This window comes from Atractosteus spatula, chromosome 4 (genome assembly GCF_055471065.1).
Source record: "Atractosteus spatula isolate fAtrSpa1 chromosome 4, fAtrSpa1.hap1, whole genome shotgun sequence".
In the NCBI taxonomy this organism is placed as follows: Eukaryota; Metazoa; Chordata; class Actinopteri; order Semionotiformes; family Lepisosteidae; genus Atractosteus; species Atractosteus spatula.
In genome coordinates, this window is record NC_142709.1 from 68,618,735 (window position 1) to 68,644,892 (window position 26,158).

General features: G+C 38.0%; 1 protein-coding gene across 1 annotated transcript; it reads left to right on the forward strand.

The window, feature by feature from the left end:
• The first annotated feature begins 5,423 nt into the window (after window positions 1-5,423).
• Window positions 5,424-25,614, forward strand: LOC148836959 (cholinesterase-like). Its single transcript, XM_088913602.1, has 4 exons — window positions 5,424-5,590; window positions 19,752-21,271; window positions 21,631-21,788; window positions 24,381-25,614. The coding sequence occupies exons 2-4, from the start codon at window positions 19,770-19,772 to the stop codon at window positions 24,503-24,505; spliced, it is 1,785 nt and encodes a 594-aa protein (XP_088769728.1). The 5' UTR covers window positions 5,424-5,590; window positions 19,752-19,769; the 3' UTR covers window positions 24,506-25,614.
• Window positions 25,615-26,158: the final 544 nt, after the last annotated feature.

Below are 26,158 nucleotides of genomic sequence, written 5' to 3' on the forward strand. Positions count from 1 at the left end.
CTCTGCAATAAACTGGCATCCCACTCAGGATGAATAAAGCAGCAAGCAGATGGAAAGACCTTAAGAAGTGTAATATAACATACAGACCACTTTTAGACAAATTTTGGACAGCCTCTAATCATAGAATGTATGTTACAGATCTAACTTTGTACAACATCACCACATGTTTAAACAATTAAATCAAAAGAATGAGACCCTCCTTTCTAGAGCTGTGAAGTGCAGATCTTGCAGAAATCAGAAAGACTTCACAGAGTGAGATCCATGACGAACAGCTGTTGTTTTTTTGAGTAAGAGTTTTTACACATTTCACCAGTAAAAATCACATTTGCAGCAAGGAATTCCTGGGCAAGTGCCAGGAAGTTTAAGATATGCACTTTACTTCACTACTTTTCTGACAGATGTGGTAGGTCTTGCATAGTATATGTTTCTTCTGTTTTTCAGAGTTAGCATGCTTTTTATTTGGTAGAAAGAGCAAGCTTCATAAAAAAGTAAAAACAAAGATGTTATAATTTCATCCCAATTGTTATTGCTTGTATAAAACCTTTTAAAATAAGATATTCATGGACAATAATATTGCTCAACATAAAGTTTGTATTTAGAAGTTATTACTGGTTATAACCACCCAATAAAGCAGTAGTAATTTGTGTTAGAAAATACAAGAGCTTGAACAAATGTGTTTTTTTTCAACATTGCTGTAAATTACCTATTTTATGTAATCGCTATAGGTTTAGGGTCAACTTCTTTAAAAAGCTCCAAGTTTCTCTTTCTGTTGTGTTACTTTATCAGTCATTTATTTTCATTAAGGTATGTTTCAGTTCATTTCCAAGATGGTGACAGCTTTTGATCTCCCAAGGGAAGTGTAGTGTTCTGACGATTTTCTGAGCACCTCCTCAATTTATATGCAAAAGAATTTATATTGTGATTGAAATACCATCTAGGCTTTTAGTAGAATCAATTATTACAGATTCAAGATACAGTACAGGTGTCACCAAATTTATTCAAACCCTTGCTGAACTGTAATTAAAAGATTTAAATTAGTGACTGTACATAAAGATTGTTCAACGTTTCAGATATCAAATAGGATGCCAAAAAAGTACTGCCAAAGAAGTACTGAATATATCAGCATGACTATAGAAACTACATATTCCTACATATCGTAGAGGAAAATCATATTTTTACACTTAAAATGAAGTGTTATTAAAGATTTCTTACAATTTTTGTGCTGTCTTGACCAAGCAGTCTGGTGCCTCTCTCAAAATGTATAGGAATTTGGTTAAGGAGGCTCCTCTGATAAAAGACATCGTAAAACTGTATCAGCGCTGGACAGTGAAATGATATATACTGTAGCACAGACATACCCCATCGACTCTGTACTTATTCTTATTGTACTTATTCCAAACACGTTTGATGTTTAGCTCACAATAGTAAATGCATAATACCTGTATCTGAGAGTAAATGTGATACATTTATATGAGACCAATAGAACCTACTAGTTAGAATGTAACACATTATAGTCAATATATATTAACTCTGAAGTTAACCTGAGTGAAGGATCAGCCTTGCGTATCACAGTATATCGTTCACAAATATACAGTAATATAGTAAGAAAGTATGTTGCTTGCTATGCATGATTTTGGTGTTATATCAATAAATTGTATATAGTATATTTAGAAACTGCGTGTAGGATTGTACATTATGTCTGACTGGTGCAAAACGTTGGCAAGTACTTTTGCAATTTACTGTCTCAGTTTCTGATTGTTACAGTAAATTAAAATCCCCATCACCTACAAAATACAAAATACAATGCTAATCATCTTTTGCCATTGGTTATTAAGGAAGACTAAACAAAGAAGCAAATCATTAATATCAAATCACCAGTAGGAAGGTCAAAGAGCTGCTTGAAGTTCTCTGCTAAGGTAAAGATTATCAACCTCAACAACTCTAGGCTTCAGTACTGTATATACAAAATCAATAAGACACCTGAGTTTTGACAATGTTGTCCATTACCAAGAAATTAAAGGGTAAAGTGATGACAGCTCACCCAACAGGAAGAAGATGCAAGACAGTCTTGCCCATACAGTATGTGTGATCAGGAAAGTGGTCTGGGTGATAACACAAATTCAAGAACAACAACTGAAATCGTTCGGAAACCTCTGATGTCACACTCTTTGGAACAGTGATTTCGGTATTATAAACAAAGACATTTCCTGACACCTTTAAACCCATGTTGTGGAAGTTTCCAGATGGGGCTAATGCCAATATGGAGGCTGGATTCTTCTTCTCTGTTCGCTATTTAAAAAAAAAAAGAATATCCCTGGTGCTCCTGTTGAACGATGACTCCAGCCTTTTCAGAGCAGCAGAAACTGATCTGGTTGGCTGGCCTCACTATGATGTATTAATGTTGACACTTCATTGGGAACCTATGCACTCCCTCCTCTGGCATTGTTGGATCCTGGTCTTTTTTTGACGTTGTTTATATGGAACTTTCTGTCAGTCAGATTTATGGTTCTAGTGCTGCTGCTAATGTGGTCAGGTCCTGACTGCACTCATGGCACTCATGTGTCATGGTTGTAAGATGTAATTTCCAGGGTTCTATGACATGATACTCAGGAGAGTGCTGAAGAGGCTGGAGAACTTGGGGATGGGTAAGATGGTGGGGGGAAGTGGGGAAAAGACAAGTTTTATCCAAAGATTGTGTCTGCAACTTTGGGTTCGTTTTTTGGCACACTGCCCTCTCTGTATTAAATGAATTAGATGGAGATTTCCATTTCACGTTCCAAAAAAATAAAATAAAGTTAAAGAAACTGTCATTTTAAAACCAAACTTCACTGTGTGGAAATTCTGCACTTATTTCAATTTGTCACATCATCCTGCATTTTTTCTCCAATTTCTGGATTTTTGGATATATATTCACACAAAAAAAAAAAATTATGTTCAACACCCTCGGCAAGATTTGATTCTAAAAAAGAACTTTGAATTAAAAAATGCTAGATGTAATGAAAAATGCATAACATTCAACTTCAGACTTATTGCTGTCATTATATTAATTTTTACTTTTCAGGGTACTGTATGTCTGCTGCTGTGGAGACAATGGCCATCACTGTAAATGTACGGTATAGCTTTTGTCAGGATAGACTCCGGCACCCTTTGTGACGCTCTGGATACAGCCGTTAGAAAATGGATGGAAAAGTGTATAGCAAATCTGCACCATCTGTTTTGAGAAAATGTCAGCAGTCCCTACATTAATACAGAATTTAATGAAGGCCAGTCTCACTGAATAAAATATGTAAGTTTAAATGGTGATGGTATACATATAATATGAATGCGCTATTAGATTGGAGAAACTCCAAACTCTGAAACCTTCTATCCTAGCAGACTAATAGTAACAAGTCTTTGTTATGCAATTTCTTTTATTTTCCAATTTTGTAGCACTCCTACATGTATTGAATTTTTGACATAATGCCTTCTTAATGAAAATTATTTTCACATTTCATTACAAAATCCATGTAGAGAGCGTGCAAATGTGAGAGTTAAAATGTCAATGTAATTTTTTATATCTTTGTGTCCAGGAAAAAAAGAACAACAAAAAGGAAGAAAACGTGTGCTCTTTACTTCACTTGCATTTCCCAGATTGGGCTCTTTCCAAGAAGGTGGAGGAAAAAAATCTGCTTACAAAAGCAAAGTTTTATTGTTACAACTTCATCATTAAAACCAGCACCGGCAGGCATTTAGAAGCACAATTTATTGGCTAGTCTGTTGGTTACAGAAATGTGTACATCCAGTAATAAAACAGATTAAAAGTGGCAAACAAAGCTGGACGCGTAACACCTCTAATTTTTCATACACATAAGTGCAGTTACAGTAGGTTTTAATAAAAGGCCTCCTCAATTAGCCAACTGATACAAACATGAAGAAGAGCCTTAGAAGTGGTAAAAAGGGTGGAGTGGGGATTACACAGCACAATTATTTTGTGTTTCATGACAGACAAATGCTTAATATTGTAACGAATTGTAACGCCACTGCGCATAACAGGGAGCTTGGCAGCCCAGGCTGAGGGAGCTCTCCTTTAGCTCAAGTTCTCTGTTGCGTGAAACCGGAGACCCGGGTTCGAGCCCCAGCAGTGGAGGGCCGCCATGAGATAGGAGCGGCGAGGGCACATACCCAGAGAACCCGAATCCCTAACAATATGTTATACTTGCAATTCGTCAGAACACCTCTGACTATGTACAGTATATGATTGAATCACAGAGGCCAATGTTATCAGATGAAAACAAGATAACTGGGTTGTTGAAGACCCCAAGCAAAAGTAACCAGAACTAGGAAAAGGTTTAAAAATGAAACAGATGGCCTTCACTGCTAAACACAATGTGTAAGCTGTACCTCTGACATTTTTGTATGCATCAGCGGCTGCTTCTGAAGGGCTGAAAGGCTAAATTATCCAAGTTCATTTTATTGTCTGTTAATGAAAGGTTAATGTATGTATGACTCATTTAGATTTATCATATTACTATTTAAATATTGCCAGCCTAAAATAATTTATCATTATGCAAGATTTATAGATCTGGGGTTGCAATTCACGGAGTTCTAAATTCCAAGGACATACAGAGCAGTGTGATGCAACAGCGCTTTGCACACGCCGCTGAGGATAAATCGATCCATTGGCTTTTATTTGCGTAGTTGCAACTAACACAGAGAAGAAGGTCTTAATGGGTTTCCAGATAACACATATGAAGGAAGGAACAGGACCCACAGAGAATAAGGGAAAAGAAAAAAATATCCAGCGACGGCCCACTCGTCTCAGATTTGTTTGATGAATGTAATTTTATTTCAGGCAGCAGCATTTTAAACTTTGCAGTGCTTCAATGAAATGTAAATGTTTCATATGTTGGATATAATTAGGATGATTTGAACCATACGTTCTTTGTAAAGTAAGCAATGCGACTTTTGATAGATTTGTCCAATGTCGAATTTTTAAGGGAGTGAAGAGTTTTGGGGGAGTTATTTTTTACACCATTAAAAGACCACCTTCACAGGATTAGGATGCTGGTACACGTTTGGTCTTGCGGGCCTGATCTAACACCCATATACAGCACATACATTTTGTCTTTAGTGCCCTTTACTGTGCAGTATTTGAAATATAAATATTTCCTATTGGATGCACCCGATAGCTTCAACAGCTACTTTCCTTGCCCGATGTGTTAATTCTGCTAATGCCTGCTGATTGCGGCCAAAATGTAGCAATTCAACCGCTGACTTTTTTACGCTTTAAAATCTGCCCCACTTCATGAGCGTAGCTGGTTAGTGGAGGTTGGGGCGCTACCAAATTGGAAAATGATATTCGTGTTTAAAAGTAGATCATTTCTTAACTGGGCGACTCTGGAAAAGCGGAGTTGATAAAAGGAAGGGTCCCACGTTAAACACTCGCGAGGTTTTCATAGGGTTCAGCAGTGCCAGTGGCGATAGCGCTGCTTGGTAACCGAGACAAAAGCAGTAGGAGTCAGTTCCATTAATAAGTACGGAAATAACCTAAAAGGCTTCTCTGCTGGAAGACCGAAAGAGAAAACAAACAGAGATCGAACTATCAAAGCAGGTGAGAATATTACAAGTTATAAAGCTTCCATTGCAGTTATAATAAAATATGTTGTACTGTGCGTACACAGCGAAGCTCACATAGGGAAAGACAGAGGAAAGACTTGCTGAATCTTTCATTGCCGTATTTTTTCCTTGTTTTTTTTTTGGCTGCACGCCGTACTGTGATGCATTAAGTCCAGGAATATGGTGTATTTTTAGAATGTGCAAGTATCGTGTTTGATTCCAAACGTGCACGTCCGAAATTTTAGGTTCCGTTATCCTCATGATCGTGTTGCATGTACAGTACATGAAAATCTGTTTCTTAAAAAGCATTTTTAAGTGTGTGTGAGTATGGTAGGGGTTGGGGAGTCATGAAGTTTTTGAATCAGAAAGGTATTGTAGCGAATTCGTTACAGCATTATGTAATTAAACAATACGGTGCGTCTTTTCTCCATAGCAGTGCGCCTCTACAGTATCGTTTGTCGGTAGTTACCTTTTAAAGTCGCTCTTGACACGGTCTATAGTTAGAATTGTTGATCTAATAATAGTAATATAGAACAAGTACTTCCATTGTGACTGCAAGTTTTTTTTTGTTTTCGGGCAAGTTTTTCTATGGGAACCTCGTTTAGGGGGCATTGATTCATTCTGTCCCAGTTCCTTCTGACAGGTGAAGAGACAGGTCTGTGCCTGTAGTTCAGGGCGTTTCCTTGTCTGTGTAGTAGCTCTGTAGTATAAACGGGTTAGCAGCGCCTTTTGAAATGTAAAAGGTGGCTGTCGGTCGCTCAAAAAACGTGCAAGTAAATTACGTGGAAGCATGCATCTATATTCTAATAATGAAAAGAAACACTAAAAAAAAACATGCCAATGACAAACTTAATTGCACAGCTACGATATTCGATTTTTTTGGCTTTATCAAAAAGTTAAAAAAATATTCAGTGCAGGTGGCAAATTAGCTTAATATTACAGATGAAAACACCCAGTTTGGCACACCTTAAAATATCAATGCAGTTTATTATTGCATTCTTTTAGATAGTGCTTTTACCCAGTGGCCTACAGGGAACTAAGAAAAAGCACTAAGTGCAGTGCTAAGAGGAGGTTTCACCTACTGCATGATACTGCACGAATTTAAACAGTGAAGAAGTACAGTGGCATTACCTGTTAACTACAGCAAGTAAGTAGCAGCAGAGTTACTTCACAATATGCTTAAAAGAGGAATGTGCAGCAAATCGAAAGTTTGGCTCTTGAGAGCTCAGTAAAGGTATTTGCAAGCTGGTGATCTGTAGAAGGTTGTTTAAAGTAAAGCAGTGCCAGTGGCAACAATTTACTGCCTGCCGAGTTAAGGAGACATATTTCGGGATCTACTGTATAGTGCAGTTTGAAAAGCGTTGAGAAGGGGTGCACGAAGGTTTTGGTGGTGCTGAAATCCTGATGTTTTCTCAAATCCGGGTGGGTCAGGGGAGTGGACGTGGGGTTTAGGGACTTGTGGGGAAGAAATGAGGCAAAGAGGCAGGTTCAGGGGCAGTGGAAAAGCAGCCACAGTCATAGGAGGTTTAGGATGAGACAAGGAAATAAAAGATAAGATGAGGGGAAGTCACAGAGAGCACAGACAAATATTCTAATTGCACACTCCCAAAATATAAAAATGCCATAACATACATTCTTTTGAGATGAAGTGAATGGAAAATGTAAAAATTAGCCCTGTGATTGTAGCCTTATAAATTATGCTTTTTAGATTTTACCAAGTGGCAGCACTGTGGCATGATTATACATCCTAAAGAATCTGTAATGATGTAGAAGTCCAAATATGAAAGAAACTGTTTTGAGAGTTCCCTGTTTTTTAAATGCAATCCTGTACCAAAAGTTTTTTTTTAATTTTATTGTGGGGTGAAAGCAAATTTTATAGGGCACTTGAGACAGGTAAATCAATAAAACTACCAAAATAACCGTTCATCAAAGTCAGAAACTGACATTGTAATGATGAAAGCTGTCTACAGATGAAAGTAAATATCCAAGATGATGGAAAGTACTTGTTCATTGGTAGGAGGAAATCTTGCTTATTAATACCCTTCCTCATATCTTATTGCTGATTAGGGACTGGCTTAACAGACTTCAGGTCTTTGGCATTACTGGAGCCTTTAGAGTTGTTTTCGCTTGCTATAGCTGTCAGTCTATTGAGCAGCTCTGGTCAACTGGATCTCCTGTGGCTTTGTTCTCTTTGAGTTCTTCATTACTTATTTGAATTAGTTTGCTTAATAGGACACGTTTATCATTTTTAGATCTCGCTGATCTGGAAAAACCATTTTGGACTGTGTAGTAAAATCCAAATTAGTCTCTGTTTCAAACTTTTCCACTGCATTGTAAAGCCATCTCCCTCATCATATAATTGAACTTACTAATAATTAGTTAACTGAACATTTATAGTAGCGCTTTGTTCCAACATCCTGCATTTAAAGGAGCAGAATTTGACTTTTGCTTTAAAGTTTAATTGCTAACAGTTATTTTTTAACATGGCTGAATACTGAGTTACATTTTTTTTTTATCCTAAGCTTCAGTTTAATACAACTAGCGACTCCAGAGATATTGAACATGTTCATAGTTATTTTTTAAATGTCTGATGCTGTGCAACTGTATCTTGAGGGACCTTTGTAGTTAGTACTCATTAACATGGTTTATGGTGGACTACTGGAAAGAATAGTGTTTTATGAGCAGGCAATAAGTTCAGAAAAGAGTGCAAATACTATCTGGGACCATTGTTCATATTTGCAAAGTCAATCATACTTCCTTTCTCTGTTATCAGTTATTTACACTGTCACAGTACAGCATTTTTTTTTTGCTGTACCTACAGTATAAAAAAAGCACACTTATTGATTTTTGTTTAGTTTTCAGTATGCTACTGTGCAGAGTTCAAAGGCCATTGCCAAAATGAATACTTTTACAGTTGTTTAGTTCTAAAAATGTAATCTTTTTTACAATAGTTCTCTATCTCTGAAATGTTCCCAATCATTATTTTCTTAGTTCGGAGAACTTATTACTTTATAGTAGCTGAGAATCCTGTTGAGACCAAAACAAACAAGTGCACAGCTTGCATATTTATTCTGCTGGAACAGAATAAAACTGTGATGAAGACCACAATGTAATACAAGGTAAGAAAAAAAGCTAACTCTGGGATGTCAAAATATTTCCAATACTTTAGTTCATATTGATTTCCTATTGACATGTTCATTTTCTGTGTTTGGATTTTATTAATTATTAAACGTGTAATATGCAAATACCATAGCTAGGAGTTTGCCCCCTATGAGCAGTCTGTATTGAATCATTGTATTTGTGAGTATTTTCACTCTGCATCAGCGCTCTGCATCCAGTAGATAAATAAGGGTGCACTGCATGTGTACCCCAGGCCAAGTTCCCTGATACAAGAGTCTTTTCCACAGCTAGTCTTATTGGTTGTGAGCATGCTAGAAAACACATCAAAATGTCTAGTTTGAAAACTCATGCCTGGGAAAGTCCTTGAAAATGATGGAAACATTTATATTAGCTGAATGAATAAAGTGTAGGCTTGGGGGCTGAGTTCATGGCGGGCCAAAGCAGAGTGTTTAGCACTGCGTCACGTTTATCACAAGATAAACATATATTACATGTTCTGTTGCTGGGGTAGTTGATTGAACGTGCTGTTGTCTGAAAGTGTGAAAAATGCCTTGAATAAATATAATGGCAGATACTCTGCCTAAATGAAGTTTTTAGTTTGAGCTAATTGAAGAGTTGAATAATGAGTACATTTAATTAAATGTGAAGGTTAATTGTATAGTTCTCTCTAAGTGTTATGAACTATTGAATTTTTAACCATAATGCCAGTTATGGGGATTATGTGTTCAGAATTTGATAAATGCAGTACTAAAATTAGAAACTAATACTATAAATCTCTAAGATGTATAATTTAATTTATTTGTAATTTACAAAAATGGACTATAAAAAGCCTCTTACTCCTACATTCCAGCAATCTTCAATAATTGCTTAGTCCAATACAGAGTTACAGTGGGCTGGATCCTTTAACAGTTTATGTGTTAGGAATCCCTGGTGGGACGATCCAAGGATCCTGTGCAGACGCAGGCACGGGAAGTAGATGAGGCAGGCGAACAATCCAAAACGAGAGGCAAGGTCGTGGTCAATAGGCGTAAGGTAAGTTGGTAATCCAGGGAGAACACAGGTGGCAAACAGTCCGAGGCGAGAGGCGAGGTCCAAAGTCGAAAAGGCAGAAGAGGAGTCCAATATACAGAATAAACGAGGTACGGGGGAAAAACGCCAGGTAGAGCTCTCAAGGAGTAGACTCAATACCGAGCAGCGGGAAGCAGGTAAAGATGGTATAAATAGCACTGCGTACCGCACGGTGGAGCGTGTGCAGGTGGTTTAACTCGTGCGGCGGCGTTTGTTAATAATCACCCGCTGCTGGTGCTGATTAGATCGCTTAAGAGTTGGTCTTGACTGCCTGGCGGTCGTGACATTATGTGGCTGATGCTTTTGTCTAAGGCATTTTATATATCCAGCTGGATATTTAACTGGCGCAATCTGAGTGAAGTACCTCATTCATGGGCATAACAGCAGTGTTACACTTGGGATTTGAACCCATATCTTTCCAGTTACAGCACCAAACTAGCACCATAGCACCATAACCACTACTCCACACTGCTGCCTTAACCTGGCAGGCGGTGGATGTGAGTCAGGATACACAGTCCATCACCAGGCACACATGCACACGTGTACTCCAGTGCACTCAGACATTCATATGGGAGACAATTTAGAGAGACCAATTAACTAAGACAGCTTGTCTAAAAACTATAGGAGAAAACCTTGAGTGAGTTACAGAAGTGATGTCATCCCCCTCTGAAATCTGGACCATGAAGATCTCAGCTGTGGAAGCAGTCAAACCATGATGGAGTTATCCTCTGTCCTAGGAGTGGAGCTGTACAGTATGTGTGTGGGTTTCACGAGCAACTGATATTGAATCTCTGTCGAGGCAGGGAGAGCTGACCTCGTCACACCTGGGCTAGATTAATCAGAACATGTGTACAAGTCGAACCTTCTGAGTCTCTTAGTATGAAACAAGATTGACCCCTGCTCATGCTTTATTTAACTCTTCTGTTTCCGAAGCTTCTGTTTTTGAAAATGTTACTATATTAACCAATATCTGGCATAAACACAATTAACAACTGAATAAATACTGTAACTGCAACTAATGTCTTTCGCTGTGAAGGATAGTTTAGGAATACACATTAACAGAAACAAATATAACAGGGCTTAAAACAGGCACAAAGATGGTTTGGTGTCCACTTCCACTTTCAACATTTTCACAATGTTATTTTTTCATTTCTTCTGTAAAATGCTTAATATCCATAGGTATTACTTGAAACAGAAGCAGCTATATTAAAATGTTAATCATTTTTTATTCCTGAAACATTCTCTGCTATGTCAATTGTCAATTTAAATTCATACTTTCAATGACATTATGGCCCACCTGTGTAATGTAGCATATAACACCTGTAATATTAAAACATATTTTGCCGTCATATCTCATTTATTATTCTTTGTGTAGAAAAAAATCTGTAAAATAGGTAGAGACATGATTGAATTTGGAGTGCTATAACATGATTTGTTGATGGTATTGTATCAAAACCTCAAATCGAAGACAGTTTTCAAGGAGCAACTGGAAAAAAAAACAACAGAATATGAAGTAAAGCAAATGTGTCTCCTAAACCATCTTTGATCCAAGGCTTGTGCAATCTTTGAATTAAAAAACTAGATTAAATTTTAGTGTGAACCAGACTAATTTACTAAGTGCCCATGCATCCACTTCACTTTCAGGTTGTTTCCTGAACTAACTTTTTCTTATACACATAAACGCCCAGGGCAATTAAAGTCATAATGCCACATTAATTATTCACAATCATTAATCATGCAAAGAAAGTGCCAAAGCTGTTCTCCTGCTTCATTATTGGGATATTGCACAGCGGTTTTCTTGTAGAACAACATTTTGCTTACTTAGCTTACTTTGGCTTGGCACTGTATTTTAAGTAAAGTCTGACAGAAGATGTCAAATAGCCATGTTGTGTATCATTTAATGAAAGTGGAATGAGTCTAAGAGTTTGACACTCTTTGATCCAAAAAAATCATTACAGATCTCTATGAATAGTCCCAGAGCAACACCAGGAGTTCCTAAAATATTGAGAGGAAGACGGGAACAAGGAGGACCCAGCACTACTGAATCTCATTAACCTAGAAAGCTGTGCCCTTCACATTGTTCATAGCAGTTCTTAAAGTGGCAAAATTATCGACACAAGCTGGGGAGCTACTGTATACAAAGCAATGAGTGTAATAAAATAACTTAGTTTTCTTCTAACAATTTGCCCTTGCAGACGGGTGGAAATGTAGTAGAGCATGCACTTGAACTGTGGTCAGACATTATCCAGGTCATTGACAGCTATAAGAATCTCCCCATCAGCACAGTTCCAGATTCAGTGTTCTCTGGGAAATCAATCAACAGCTAACCTCCTTAATGAAGCAAAATTGTATTTTTCTGCTTCAGCTGCCAAAAAACTCAAGCCATTCCTGAAATAAATTCAGACCAGTGCATCTGTAGTGCTCTTTTTGCTAAGAAACACCTTCCTCTTCTGCTATCACACATCATAAAGAAAGATGTGCTTGAAAATGAATCTGGACAAGACACTACATGTGACATTAAAACTTGGATTTTGACTTTCCTACAAAAGCAAGCACTGGAACAAGCATCTGAAAACTAGTGCACAATTGACTGAGATTAATGGAGTTTAAGTTAAAAGGCATTGTCTTTTTGATGCTACATGGAAAGATTGCTTCAGATTCTTCTGAATGTTAAATGGCATACTGTTCCACAGTGTAATGTGATCGTTACAGTATGTACATTTTCCTGAACAGAGTTGTTCAGAAATCACAAGATTCAATTCCATATATCTGGAGAAGATAATGCAGGACTGTGTGGAGCTGCTTAATTCTTTGGCATGTTCTTCATTCATGTGGTAGTCCTGAATTTGAAAAACTCTTGGGATTGGTTCAAATTCTTTTGACATTTTCCCTGTAGACATACAGCTGTTGGACAATGATACCCTTATTGAGCATCTAAAGAAGAAGACTTGTTCCGCAACATAGTTTGCAAGATTCCTTGTCATCATTTGGAATTAATTCATTCAGTCATTCATTCCAAAGAAGCTCATAAAACACCTGTTTTTAACAAGGACCAAAAGTTTTAAAGAACCAAAATAAAACCACGATTTCCATTTATACAGGAGAGACACAAGATCTTGAAAAGCAGTGATGCAAATGGCTGAATTTTCAGCAAATGAAAATGAGTTGAAAAAAGGCAATACTTCATTTCACTTTCCAAATGAAATGCTCATAGCAAAAAATCTCTGGAAATTGCTGAGTTAAACACAAGATAAATAGATTAGTTCATAGTTTTCATTATTTACGGAGCTTAGAATTGCCCAGTTTTTAGGACTGCATTTAAAGTCATTGGTCTCAGTATATTGTTGGCACGTAAAAAACAAAACTTTAATGACTGCTCTCATGTAAACAGCATATTCCCCTATTAAGATGATACATTTTATTTCTTATAGTGGACATTTTTCAGTTTAGGAACAAGTTAAAGATTTATTCCCTTCTTAAAGAGAAGAAAGGAAACAACATTTCAGCTGTAGAGCCTTCTTCGAGTGTCAATTCAGTTTCAGTTTTTAAGTTCTTCTGAATTTTTCAGTTTAGATATCTTTTCATGGTAAAAATTAGCATTCCGTGGAATAGTGCATATATAGGCAATACTTATGCTGCACAGTCAATTGTCTGTAAAATATACATTATTGTACTGAGAAGCCATGCATAATATGAGCAGCATGAGTGATAGTGTGCTCTTGTAAAGCACAGGGCCTTGAGTGATAAGTCAGTGTGTGCATACCAGTGTTGTTTGCTTACATCTAAAAATTGCAAAAATGTCTGTCAAAGGCGATTTGATGTAAATTGTCACAAACATGTTTAAATAACCACCCTTTTCTGATGTTAAAGTTTTTTATTCAATTAAAGCAAAAAATATTACTAGCAATCAATCGATCAAAGTTTACATGTATATATCAAATGCACAACAGTACAGCATGCAGCAGTAGTTGCTGGCAATTCAATTTCTTTTCTATGAGCTCACTGGGGGGAGGGGGGAATAAAAATCACAAAATTAAAGTAACAAAATAAGGTTAAATAATACATAACAGTGCAATAGAAATTAAATAAAATAAACTCAGACAGAGCTCAATATAAATAGAGCTGCGATGTGTCCAGGGTGTATGCAATACATTATGTCCAAGTAGTGCAGTATGGTGAATACAATGAAAACTGTATGTCCATGTAGCCATTACGGGTGATTTGCTGAAGGAGCTGCAGCTTGGCCATTTACCAGTCTTATTGCCTGGAGGTAGAAGCTGTTCTGTAATCTGTTTGACTGAATGATTCAATACCATTTACCGGACAGTAGGAGAAAAAACAGTTCGTGACTGGGATGACTGGGGTCCTTGAGAATTGACCTGGACTTCTTAAGACATCTAGCTGAGTAGGTATCCTGGATGTTTGGTAGCTCACAGCTGGTAATGAGCTTCGCTGACTTCACCACCCTCTGCAGTGCTTTGCGATCCCGGGCGGAGCAGCTCCCATACCAGGCAGTGATGCAGCCAGTCAGGATGCTCTCAATAGTGCACCTGTAGAAGCTGGCCTGGATATGTGATGGCATGCCAAACATATTTAGCCTATGGAGAAAGAACATTGCTGCTGTGCTGTTTTGACCATGATGTTGGTGTGGTGGGTCCAGGTTAAGTCATCTGTGATGTTAACTGCCAGGAACTTAAAACTGCTGACACTCTCCACTGAAGTCCAATTGATGTAAATAGATGTGTGATCTCCTGCCTGATGTTTCCTATAATCCAAAATCATCTCTTTAGTCTTACTGATGTTCAGAAATAGGTTGTTCTCCTGGCACCATTCTGCCAGGGTTTCAACCTCCTCCCTGAACTCAGACTCTTCACCATCTGTGATCAGGCTGATGACTGTTGTATCGTCCGCAAACTTAGTGATGGAGTTTGAGTTATGCCTGGCAGCACAATCATGGGTAAATTAGGAGTAGTGGACAGGGCTAAGCACACAGCCTTGGGGGGCTCCAGTGTTTAGAGTCAGGGTAGAGGATATGTTGGTGCCCACCCTCACCACCTGCAGACGGTCCGTCAAGAAGTCCAGGATCCAATTACAAAGGGAGGTGTTCAGTCCCAGGTCCTGGAGCTTAATCCCAAGCTTTGAGGGCACTATGGTATTAAATGCTGAGCTGTACAACAAACAGAATTCTCACATATGTTCCTTTCTTATCCAGATGTGAGAGGCAGTATGGAGGGCAGTGGCAATAGCAGCCTCTGTTTACCTGTTCTCGCGATACGCAAATTGTACTGTGTCTAGGGTGTCAGGCAGTGAGGAGGTGATGTACTGTATGCTTTGACCAACCGCTCAAAGCACTTCATGATAACTGATGTGAGTGCAACGGGGCGGTAGTCATTCAGGCGGTTGACTCTGGGTTTCTTAGGGACAGAGGCGATGGTGGTTTTCTTAAAGCAGGAAGGAACTACAGACTGAGCTAGAGAGAGATTGAATATGTCTGAGAAGACATCTGCCAGCTGGTCTGCACATGCCTTCAGGACACGGCCAGGGATAGCATCAGGGCCAGGAGCCTTGTGTAGATTGGTCTTTTTAAAAACTTTACACACATCCTCTCTGGATATGATCAGTGAGTTTTCATCTTGGATTTCTGGAATCCTCCTGGCTGGATCTGCGTTACTGACCTCAAACCGGTCACAAACCGATCACAACTAAGCCTTTTTGTTTTGTTTTGTTTTTTATCTCTGTGTGTGTGTAATACTGTTACTGTGTGGGCAAAGTGCAAGAAACTCTACCCACAAAGTCCATAGTTCCTGAGACACAGCTCATGGGGAGTCTTAATAATTTAAGATCTTAAGATTTAATTAACCAAATGTATGGTATATTTTTATTTATGAACAAGTAATAGGTTTATTCCATGCTGAAAAAAAAGAAGAAAGAAAACACGTTTCGGCCGTGAAGCATGGAATACACCCATGACTTGTTCCTTTGCAGCCTACGCATGCTGACGCAGCTACCCACCTGAACCATTGTATTTATCTATGTTTTTTACGGCAATAATATTTATGGTCTTTGAGTGCAGTTTCTTTTTAGTAGGGAATAGAATATGCAAATAGAACAGGGAATCCCGACAAACAAATACAAATGTGTGTACTGTTATACTGTACATACTGTAACTTAGGCTGTGGTCTGCTATAAAAAAGGAAATTCTGCTTTTGATCTTTTAAATTAATATTCAAGGGTTCTCATCTATTCCCAATGTAATTTATGTTTTTCAGTGTTATTTTTAAAATTAAGAATAAGTCCTGGAAAGAAAAATGTAAATCAGTAAAGTGATGTGTGAAGTCAGTTATGTATTTATCGCTGGTGTATTTTAAACAAAACAGTCAACCTTGCCAGCAGCTTTTCGGTAGAAGCCAGAGTATTTTTAGATGGAGTTGAAGTTCTTTCAAATCCTGTTGTGATATCATAGATATTCCTGCTGTGTGACTGTCATCGTCCAGAAAGAATACAGTGTTGATGAAGAAAATTGTTTCCATCTCAGTTATTGCAAAAAAGGAAAACAAGAAATGTTCCCTGAATACCAAATTTAAGAAAAGTAAATGCATTTCTGCTAAAAGTATGTCCTCAGTATGAGCTTCATCTGAAATTATAAGTTTATATGGAGATGTTAAATCGCAGGTTTACATAAAGATTGAAGAGCACTGCACAATTTATAGAGTGGGCAAGGATTGTTGTTCTTAAGACCGAATGACACTCAAAGCTTTTCTTCTGATGTAGTGTTCTTGGCCTACATTACAAAACCTGAACAACACTACAGCATTTTATAAGGATTGTTATATGTAAACTCATTTTTCCAGGCTTTCATTTTTTTCAAGAGCTATTGTTAATTATGAAATTCTGTAGTCTTTTAAAAATATACATTCCATCTAAAATAGGATATAAAATTGGAGGCAATTGTTTGTTCTTTCAGTATTTCCTAGTGATTCGTTGTTTTTTTCTTGTCTGACTGTAACAAGAATAGAACGGAGACTTTGAATATTAATATTGTGAAGAATGTAGTTTAGGTTTTAGTTTTCCCTGCTCTGTGGTAAGTTTGAAAAAAGCCACAGATCCAAATTAGATGCATATTGGAAACAAACATGCAACAAAAAGGAAGTGTTTCAGAGGCGTTTGGTTTTGTGTCTTCTCCGGCAGTCAAGCAGCGGGGTGAGTTAGCAGTGACACAGCAGCCATTTTTTTCACCATCCATCCGTCTCCCTGTGCCAGTTGCTGTGGAAACAATCACTTGGAGACTTGGAGTGCCTGGAGTCAGTTTACGACCATGCCCGTTCCAGACCTGACACAGCATGGCGCTCTGTCATTGAGTTTCGGCTCTGAGCCCTTCATGGCCAGTTCCTGAGTTTCTTCACTGAGCTCCCCTTCTCCGTTCCTGTGTTTCGCTTGCTTTCCACCTAATGCTTTGTTCCCCTGTGCTTTGTTAGATGCACTGACATCTACTTGCTTGGTACTTCCTCGCCCGGATCACCCCTCGGCTTTGTTGGCCTATAATGTGTTCCTTGGCTCTGACCCTTGCTTGTTTCTTCACCCTGCCTCTTGGGTTCCCCACAGCTTGTTACCACCCAGGCTCTGCCCTGCTTCGGGCTGGGTTTGAAACTTGACAGAGAGTCTTGGATTCACTCTCCATTGCAAACTTGAGTTTCTCTGTGTCCCTAGCTAGCCACGGCACCATGTCAGCTTGCTTGTTTGGTTACTCAGCTCATCGGTCAGCAGTCAGCCTGCAGCTCATTTCCAGAGTGCACATTCCCCGCTCAGTCTGGTTCCTCGTGCATAGCTCTTTACATTTCCCTCTGTGCCGCTTGCAGGTTCCCTGACTCAGCTGCCTGTCACCCAGCACCTGGGTCCTCTCCCGGACCACACTAATAGTCCCATCTCAGTAGTGTGCACGACATTACAGTTTGGATGATAAAATGCTTGGAGTTGTTTTGCCACAATTTCTAATCTCTGCCTGAGCAGATCATTAACTGCCAAGATAAGAATATTAGTAGTGGTTAAGGAATTAGACATGTCTAATATTTGTCTTCTTTTGAGGGTTTTGTACAGACTCCAAAACAGAAGTTATACTTGATTAATATCTGTTAAATACGGCACCATCCATTTTAGGTGCCCGTCGAACAGCATTTGTTAAGTTGTGATCTCGGGACAAGACCTCATTGTTTTATTTAAAGATTTTACAGCAGGTCTACTTGTCAATATGTACTGTGGACCCCCATTGACAGTAAAACCTTCTCCAGAAAAAAAAAGCATTGCATATTAGCTTTGGGACATTCATTTTGTCAGTCTTTTTTTTTAAGGCCTTCCCTGCTGTCGTCAATGGATCATTACTTTCTTGAAATATGTAGACATGATTTTGTTGAGTCATTGCCTTTAAAGTAACAAAGGCAATAGAAGGTTGCAATGTATGTCTGTCTGATGTGTTATACTTACAGTATGATGTTTGTTTTTAAACCAATTTGTGTAATGTCGGGATTCTTAATATTTTTGGTTTCCTACCCATTAACATAGGAGAAGTGAACAATTTTTCGATTTATCAGAACGGGAAATTCCCTTATTGACCTGTCAGAGAGTTTCAGCTTTGCCCGAGAAAACATACTCATTATAGGAGCTCAGAGGTCATTTCAATTTTCCAGAGCCTGTTAATCAAGCAAGGCTGCTTTCACATACTGTATGCAGCTCTTGTGTTATCTAAGGGGAATGTTATAGCAATTGCTGCTCACTTAGCTACATCTGCTAACACTTTTTAGTGCACAACTTCTTTTTCAGATCGACTATAGTGGGTGTTAAAAAATGTAACATCAAGCTCCAATCAAATCTTTGGTGTCAGAAAATGTTTTCAATATTTATTCTCAGAAGTCCTTTGGTCTCAGTGTTCTTTGGTGCCAGAAACATGGAGAGAGTTCGTGTACAGCTTGGTTTATGATTTTTGGAATCACAATAAACAACAAAGTACCGTGCCTTGGATTTTGAGTTTATTCTATGTGGCCTTTTTTTGTTTGTTGCAACAGCAGCAGCCTGTGTTTGTTTTTTTTAAGCCCAGTCTGAGCTGAGCAAAGCTGGGAGGGTAAAATCAGTCTTAGTGATTTTATTAAAAACTTACAGCGCCCTGCTACTGAACGGATTTAGAAAATATGTATTGAATGAGTACTAACATTTGACTAAGGACTTAGGGCCAAAACAGCTCCTGAAAGCTGACAAATTGACTTATTGATCTTTTTACACACACACAAAGTAAACCTCAGGGATCCTAACTATACAGTATATACAGCAACCCAGCTCTGTGTGGGTACCTTTTATAAATGTAATAAACCTTCTTATCTTGTTTGAATAGTTTTTCTATGTGTGCTGTCCCATCTGCTAGAACTGTGTAACCATGAAGCAATACCTGGCAGCTCCTTGTCTCAGGTAGAGCTTGCAAACTAAGCTCCTCTGCCTCTCAAGTTGCAGCTTGCAGAACAACCTTGTTCTTTGTTGCTATATTTATTCATTGGGCAGGATCTAGGCACTATCCAGGCAAGGGCTCTGAATTTCTGATTTTTAGAATTACAGTTTTTAAGACAAAGTAATCTCTCAGAGTGGTATGAAGTCTGAAAATGAACGTGAAACCTGTCAAAAGCAATGTATTTGTTGCATCTTTCCCATTCTTCTTTCAGTCCGCTGTATATGATGTGTAATTATTTCTTTCTGTACAGGCCATTTTTGTTTCCCTATAGGTTTAACATTGGCAGTTTTTGTTTGTTTGTTTATGATCAGCAGAAAGAGATGAAGTGGGCACCATTTCTGTCATTGTTGTTCCATTTACCAAATGTGTTTCATGATGTATAGTATATAACATCTGTTTCTGTTGTACAAATAATTAACCATATGTGTAATTCCTGTCTTAAAAAGGATCTCACTGTATTTATTTTTCCTCTCAATAGGCTTGTGTTGAAGAGAACATGACAGTATCTTTCCTGTACTACAGTGTATTTCTTTTGGCTGTTGATCTGTTCTCCAGTTCACATGGTCAAGATGAGCTTGTGATTTTAACTAAAAAGGGGAAGGTCAGAGGAACACAAGTGCCCGTGCTCTCAGGATCCGTTACTGCTTTCTTGGGAATTCCTTATGGACAACCCCCAGTAGATAATCTCAGGTTCAAGAAGCCTGTACCTTCCAAGCCATGGACTGGTATCTTGGATGCGACAAAATACCCAAACACTTGCTACCAATACATTGACAAGGCTTTTCCGGGGTTTCCTGGAGCTGAAATGTGGAACCCCAATACCATGCTTAGTGAAGACTGTCTTTATTTAAACGTGTGGGTGCCCTCACCTAAGCCACGTGATGCAGCAGTGATGGTATGGATATACGGTGGGGGGTTTTCCACAGGAACGTCTTCACTAGATGTTTATGATGGGAAGTACTTGACCTACACGGAGAACGTAATCGTAGTGTCGATGAACTACAGAGTCGGGGCTCTGGGTTTCTTGTCTTTACCAGGGAACGATGAAGTGACTGGGAATGCAGGGCTGTTTGACCAGAGGCTGGCCCTCATGTGGGTCACAGGCAATATTGCGGCTTTTGGAGGGGATCCCAAAAGTGTCACAATTTTCGGCGAGAGCGCTGGCGGGGCTTCCGTGAACTTCCACATCCTTTCCCCAGGAAGCCATCCCTTCTTTTCGAGGGCAGTCATGGAGAGCGGCTCTATCAACACTCCATGGGCAGCCATACCAGCCAGCATCTCACAAAACAGGTCTTTGACTTTGGCTGAACTCCTTGGATGCCCAGTTAAGGATGATGCAGATGTGATTGCCTGCCTCTGCAAGAAAGATCCGCAGGAAATTGTGGACAAGCAGTTTACTGTAATGAAGGAGTCGCCACTAGTGAGTACCTCGTTTGCCCCGACAATTGACGGTGATTTTCTCACCGATTCACCTGATGTTTTGATTTTTTCTGGACAGTTTAAAAAAACTGACATTCTGCTCGGAGTAAATAAAGATGAAGGGACTTATTTTTTAGTTTATGGGGTTCCAGGATTTAGCAAAGATAATGAAAGCCTAATCACAAGAGAGCAGTTCCTGTCGGGTGTGAAATTTGTTCTCCCACACTTTAGTGAAATTGGCCGAGAGGCTGCCGTTTTCCAGTATACTAACTGGACGGATGAGTTCAATCCGGAAAATAATCGGGATGCTTTGAGTGGCATTGTTGGGGATTATAATTTTGTATGCCCACTGCTGGCGTTCACGCAGAAGTATGTCGAATTTGGAAACAAAGCTTTTTTGTACTTTTTTGATCACCGTTCTACAAGAATTGCCTGGCCAGACTGGATGGGGGTGATTCATGGCTATGAAATAGAATTTGTATTCGGACTGCCCTTAAACAGAAGTTTGGGATACACCAGTGCAGAAGAAGCTTTGAGCAGAAGAGTCATGAACTATTGGGCGAATTTTGCAAAAACAGGGTAAGTTCATTTGTACTTGAATACAAGTTTTTTATAAGTGTCTCTACACTAAACGGATTACTAGGCTTCACGGTGTATTGGAGCAGTTCAGATTTTCACATTCAAGAATCTGTGAAGAAATTTAGCTCCATTGACAGAGGTTTAATATCCATTTTCTTTCTATGTTTTTGTCCCTATAGGTAACAAAGAAAATTTAACAGAATGTAAGATAGAAAAAAAAATGCTATCATATTGTTTATATTGCGTATAAATTTACTTGGTAAAAAAACTGATATGCCTGCTGTTCATTTGCATTACCTTTTTGTTGTTAACAAAGATGAAGCATGTTTTTGTTTGTTGCATGGTGTTGTGTTTGACAGGGATCCCAATGGGCAAGGCTCACAATGGCCAGCATTTTCCTCAAGAAGCCAAGAGTACATAACATTAAACACAAAGTCCCCACAAATCCACGGGATGCTGCGTGTCCAGCTGTGCAGGTTCTGGAACAGTTTCCTCCCAAAACTTCTTGCAGTGACAGGTAAAGAATAAATATAACAAAATAACAAATAGTTTTTTTTTTTTCCGTTCAGGCTTTTACCTTTAAAAATTCAATATTGTAAAACATACATGTCAGTGGGAGTCCATGATTGCAATCAGAATAATACGACTTACTGTTTAAAGTGGTTTTGGAGTACAAATAAAGCTAGAGGATGCATTTAAAATTGTAAATATGTACTGAGGATCAAAGGATGTATCCGCTGTGCATGCATATCTCAAATATTGATTTTGGCATTGTCTTGATGGATTGATCACTCATGGCTGTAATTCATGTGACTTTGACTATTGCATAAGCACTAAATCACCACATTAGTATGAGCGTTGATTGGGCACAGGTGATAAGATGATCATGACCCGTTGAATGTAAAGCTTGTTGAAAATCAAGAAAGGAAAACCCTGAAAGTGATTAATACAATCCCTTATCCAGAGAACAATGCCTTTGTACCATCAGTATGTAGGAGGATACCAGAAATGTCTAACCCGTGAAGACATTATGGCATAAAATAATATGTAGTTACCACAATCTTCATACCACAATTCACAGCATCTCACCAAGATCAATGGCCTAAATTTGATGCTTTGGTCTGGAGTATCCTTCATTACAGAACTATATCTTGAAGTAATTGATGGCAACAAGACTGTGGTATTACATCCTCATATTGCTCATTACAGTAGTATTCTTACATGCTGAGAATATGACAATTATACTCTCCATATCATGCTTGCCAGACTTGAGCCCCGTTGAACTTTTCTGGGATGAGCTGTGATGACGTGCACTCCAGGGCTCAGAGACCTCATGAGTTACCTGTTTGTAACCTGGAGCAAACCTTGCATTGTTTCAAATAGTGGTCGCCATTGCAGTATATAAGGGATGTTTCTTTTCATGCCAGTACAGTTCTGCACTTTCTGAGACTTTTTTATAACTTTACCCTAATGTTTAAGTAGAATAAAAACATTTTTAAAAGGGAAAAAAGTTTACTCAAAATTGAGAGATCTACCAGTCTCACATTTTTAATTTTTTTGTAATACCTCTTTTGTAAAGGTATAGTGTAACAGTATAACCTTTTTTGAACCTTTTATATATTTGATACACATCCTACAAATAATTTTTCAATGAATCATTCAAGAGTTCTGTAACACTCCCTCATGCCAGTACCTGTACATGGTTTCCTTGGCAACCCATGCAACTTCATCTACCACCATAATTACACACTGTGGGTGAAAATCTATACTACCTGCTTGCAATTAAGGATCACTTAGCACCGGATATTGAAGACCAGTTTCCACACCACTTCCTCTGTTTAGTCTTAGAGCTTTGGTCTTGGCATTCCTCAGAATTAACAGTGGCTTAGTACTAGTGGACGTTGCACATAAGAAGTCATTCTTTAAATGCAATGTTTAGAGTGGAGAGAATGTACATCTTTAGTTTGGTAAGGTACAAGTCACTGTTGATTTACAAAAGTAAAATAATTTGTGAGGTCTGTTTGTTCTTAATTTTTCGTGAAAATCCTGCAATATCTTCTAAAATATTCACTGTACTTCTCATTAGCTATGTGAAATTTTTACTTCAATTTGTATTTGCTTCTGAGGCTGGACCACTGTAAATCTGTTTCCTTCCTTTTTCTTGATAGAATAACCCGCCAGTACACACACTATTCCACACTAAGCTTCAGGTCTCAAAGTATTAAATGTACTTCTGAGCTACTCTGTCCTCTCTTTCTCTTTGTGATAGCCCACCGTGAGCTCACTTATATTTACTGCCATCTGAGGTAATAACAGTTTCAGTCCTGAGTTAACTTGCCATGAAGGCAAGGGTAGTGAGCTAAAAATATGAAGTTGCGGACTTCAGTTCTTCAACATTTGTACTTGCTTCTTATATACAGTAACAAACACCCAGAATATGTCAGGTGGTGACAGTGTATGTTACAATTTCCATTGCACGAGTAGGAATGTTGTGATAGAGACTTGGAGGCAGTAAAACCGTCCTAACAATTGGGAGAGTTAAAGGACAGTTTGCACTAGAGTGGGTGCTTCATGTGTGAAGTGCTCTAGCAAGCACTTGTCTTATGCCAAAATGTTCCCATCTTCCAACATGAACATTCAGTCCGTACATTTACACCTTCAGGCATTTATAGTATACTTGTTCAGATCAGGAGGAGGAATTGAATTGTTTAATTCAATTATGACTTTGTAGCTGTTGCAATACAGCTGTGGGATTAAGATTTAACAATACATTTTGACACAAAAACACTTCATTAGAAGTTACGGAGAAGTACATTTTTGTTTGTGTGGTAATTGACTTTATTTAAAGAACTTTGTCTGGTGGAAGGCCACACTAACTGCTCCTTTGGTAACACTTGCCCAATCTTTTTCAAGCACATGACGTCTTTATATCTCTGTCTTCCTCATAGTTTGTCTAATTTCATCATGCTACCATTTTGCACTGTTTGGGGTTACACATGAAGAAATTAAGCGTGCTGACATTGGACAGAAATAACAAAACTACTAGCATAGGAACTGACAAGATAGATATTTTGCTTAAGACTGATGTTTGGTTTTCTTTTTTTCCCAGTGGACATTGAAGAAGCAGAACAACAATGGAGGACAGAATTTCATCGATGGTATTCATATATGCTGGATTGGAAGAATCAGTTCAATGATTACAACAGTAGACAGCAACAATGTGAAGATCCCTGATTGTTTAAGATTTTTATTGTATTGTATTTTAAAAAGCATTATGCAAGAAATGGCTTTATATTTTTTAACCTTTTTAAAAAACATATATCAATTTTAGTATGTGACTGTAAACAAATACCAAGCCTTTGTTATTAATAAAAACACATTTTTATTACAGTTCTTACTGAGTGCCTTACACTGTATTCTTACAGACTTGGTGGAGTCATACCAATGTTAAAGCATTTAATATGAAGGGAATGTTTTCTGAATACAAATATAAGATTCGGCTTTTCATTTTGATTGTTGCAGATATTACCAATTGGTAAAAAATTAACATTTTTTTTAAGAGTCTTTTCTTAGTGTATTTTGGAATAATCATTACGTTTAAGCATTTAAGTTTAGACTGTAATAGGTCCTAAGTGATAACATATCACAGTCCCTTTGTTGTCTCTATGGTAGACCAAAGTAAAGATTAATGTCTTGTCCGAAACAGTGTTCAAAAGAAAGCTGGCACATAATGAAAGATCTGTTTGTGCTCTATTTCATCCATTAGAGGAAAAACGGCCCTGTGCTACAAGACCAGAACTTGGAGCTATTGTATATAGATTCCCATCCTTTATCAGAAAGCTGCTTATCCTGGTAAGAGTCACAGCAAGGGTGTCCCAGAAAAAGAAGATCCAGGGTGGGAATGTCCATTGAAACACTTAGGCAAAAGGAACAATTTAGAGTAGTGAGTCAGACTTAGTCTGCATGTGTTCTGGACATGGAAGAACACTGAACATGTAATAAAAACCCATATGAACACGGAGAATGTGAACAGAATTAAGAATTTATTTTTCGTGTGCACTTTTTTTGAGGTGTCATTAAACAAATGCATAATGATCTCTGACATAGTGATAGTCATTTACCTTAATAATATAAGTGTAAACTCTCTCATACTACACAATTCCCAAAGGTGTATAATAAACTTTAAATTCCTAGTGGAGTAAAAACTAGTTTTCTTGTTTTATTGTACTATACTGTATGTGATGATTTTAAGTCCTCTTTATTTTTGCCTTCTAGCATAAAATGTATGTTAGATTGCTGTTTTTATATTTTTCTTTTATTAAAAAATGAAGTTCAATCTTAAATGTCATTCATTCATTTGCAAGTTAATCATTCATAAGTGGTTTTTATTGACCTTTTGAAAGTGATGCAGCAGAAAACAGCTTTTGGCACTTTGGGTTAGACATGCATTGTTCTGCAGTGTATGCATCTTTTTTTCTTTTAAAACCTTCCAAAATGTTTAGCATATCAAGAGACATATTTAAAGATACAATTTTAAAGCTATTTCCACAGAATAGCAATAAAGACTGAATTCATAAATAATTTCGCAAATTATTGGGAGTACAAAATTGGAGAGGTTATGGACAACAGTAAGTTCTGAATATTTTGTTTATCATTTAAAACTGGGAAATTACAAACCAGTTAGACAATTTTTTTGATCTCTGTAAAATACACCAAGAAAAAAATTTGATATTTTTCTGAAAGCACATTTTTAACGTGCATCTTTTCATAAGGATATATTTCAGATGATGTTTCTTTTTTAACCTGGTTAAACTGTTACTCTGACTCTTAGGTGAATTGTGGATTAGGCCCTACAGTATGTATTTCGCACAATGACAATAAGGTGGA